The 1,499-nt window shown below is 29.8% G+C and overlaps 1 protein-coding gene across 1 annotated transcript; it reads left to right on the forward strand.

Moving 5' to 3' along the window:
- Positions 1-155: 155 nt before the first annotated feature.
- On the forward strand, positions 156-1,274 carry HELRODRAFT_184515 (hypothetical protein; the record flags this gene model as incomplete). The annotated part of the gene is made up of 1 exon (XM_009031419.1): positions 156-1,274. One exon carries the CDS (start codon positions 156-158, stop codon positions 1,272-1,274), a length of 1,119 nt encoding a protein of 372 aa, XP_009029667.1.
- Between the last annotated feature and the right edge of the window lie 225 nt (positions 1,275-1,499).

A 1,499-nucleotide genomic window follows, 5' to 3' on the forward strand; every position in this document is an offset into this window, starting at 1 on the left:
TGTATGTATGTATGTATGTATGTATGTATGTATGTATGTATGTATGTATGTATGTATGTATGTATGTGTATGTATGTATGTATGTATGTATGTATGTATGTATGTATGTATGTATGTATGTATGTATGTATGTATGTATGTATTTTCCGGATAAAATGGCTGCCAGAAAGGTCGTTGTTAGCGAAATTTTGTATTTTTTAACTAATAATATTAATTTGCTCGAAAATGAAGTGTTTATTTGTAATTCTGCTGATTTCTATACCAATGACGATATTGTAGCTGCTTCGAAAATTTTGAAAAGTGAGTTCGTTAACCTGAAATGTGAAAAAATTGAAAAATTGTTAACAAATGGCACTCAAAAAAAGGACAAATTGGTGGATTGCATTGAGCTATTGAAAAATATGGTAGCAGCTAACATGTTGGACAAGCTCCCTTTATTTGTCAGCTCAAATATGTCCAAGATACCTAATTTCGAAAAATGTTTTCAAATAAATTTTGAAATATTGAAAAACGAAGTTAGAGACATGATGAACAAACAACATGTTAATATCTCAGCTTTCATTAAAAAGTGCAGCGAAGAATTTGCCTCGCTGAAAGGGAAAACAAACTATGTAGAGTGCAATTTAAAAGGTATAAAAAATCGTAACGACTGTAATAATGAAATTTTGAAATTGAATACAGCTGCAATTAATGATTTGATGCAAAAACCAATTTTATGGTCTGATGCAATTAAAATACCAGCTGAGGTAAATGTGCTGCCACTTACAGATAAAATACCAGTTGAGGTAGATGCATCACCATTCACTGTTGTAAACAGACCGAGGAAAAACCAAAACAAAAATATTCCTGAAATGAAGAGTGATAAAAATATCGTTAACACCGAAACTGGAAAAAAGAAAAAAGGTGTCAAAAAGATAATTGGAAACAAAGATAGTGAAGATTGTAAACTGAAGGCGAATAAGATTTTGATTAAAAAATCTTTCTTTTCAGTAAGTAACGTGATGAAGTGTCACAGAGATGATGTAGTTGAATATCTAAAGTCAAATGATATTAATGTGTTATCGTGTTACCCAGTGCTGAAGCGTTCAGAAATGGCAAACGATAGCAAACCTGATATTGAAAATGAGCATTCAACAATGTTTCGAGTTTGTGTAGAAAGTTGTGACAGCAATAAAATGAAAAATCCTGATATCATTCTGAAACATATTATTGTAAGAGACTGGCACTTTAAAGAAAAAAAATCCGCAAATAATTTCGACAACAACCATGGATAGTAATTTTTCGGATTGTTTTTTTACTATTGACAAAAATGAAGTATGTGAAAATGTTGAAAACTCTCAGCAAAATATTGCCAACATATGTAAGATTTATGATGTAAATGATTTTAACTCTGANATGAAAATAATTAAAAATCAATTTAATCAAAATTTATTCAATATTCTACATATAAACGTAAGAAGTTTGTTGAATAAATCTGATGACATTTATGATTTCTTGCG

Source organism: Helobdella robusta (genome assembly GCF_000326865.2).
Source record: "Helobdella robusta unplaced genomic scaffold HELROscaffold_732, whole genome shotgun sequence".
Lineage (NCBI taxonomy): Eukaryota > Metazoa > Annelida > Clitellata > Rhynchobdellida > Glossiphoniidae > Helobdella > Helobdella robusta.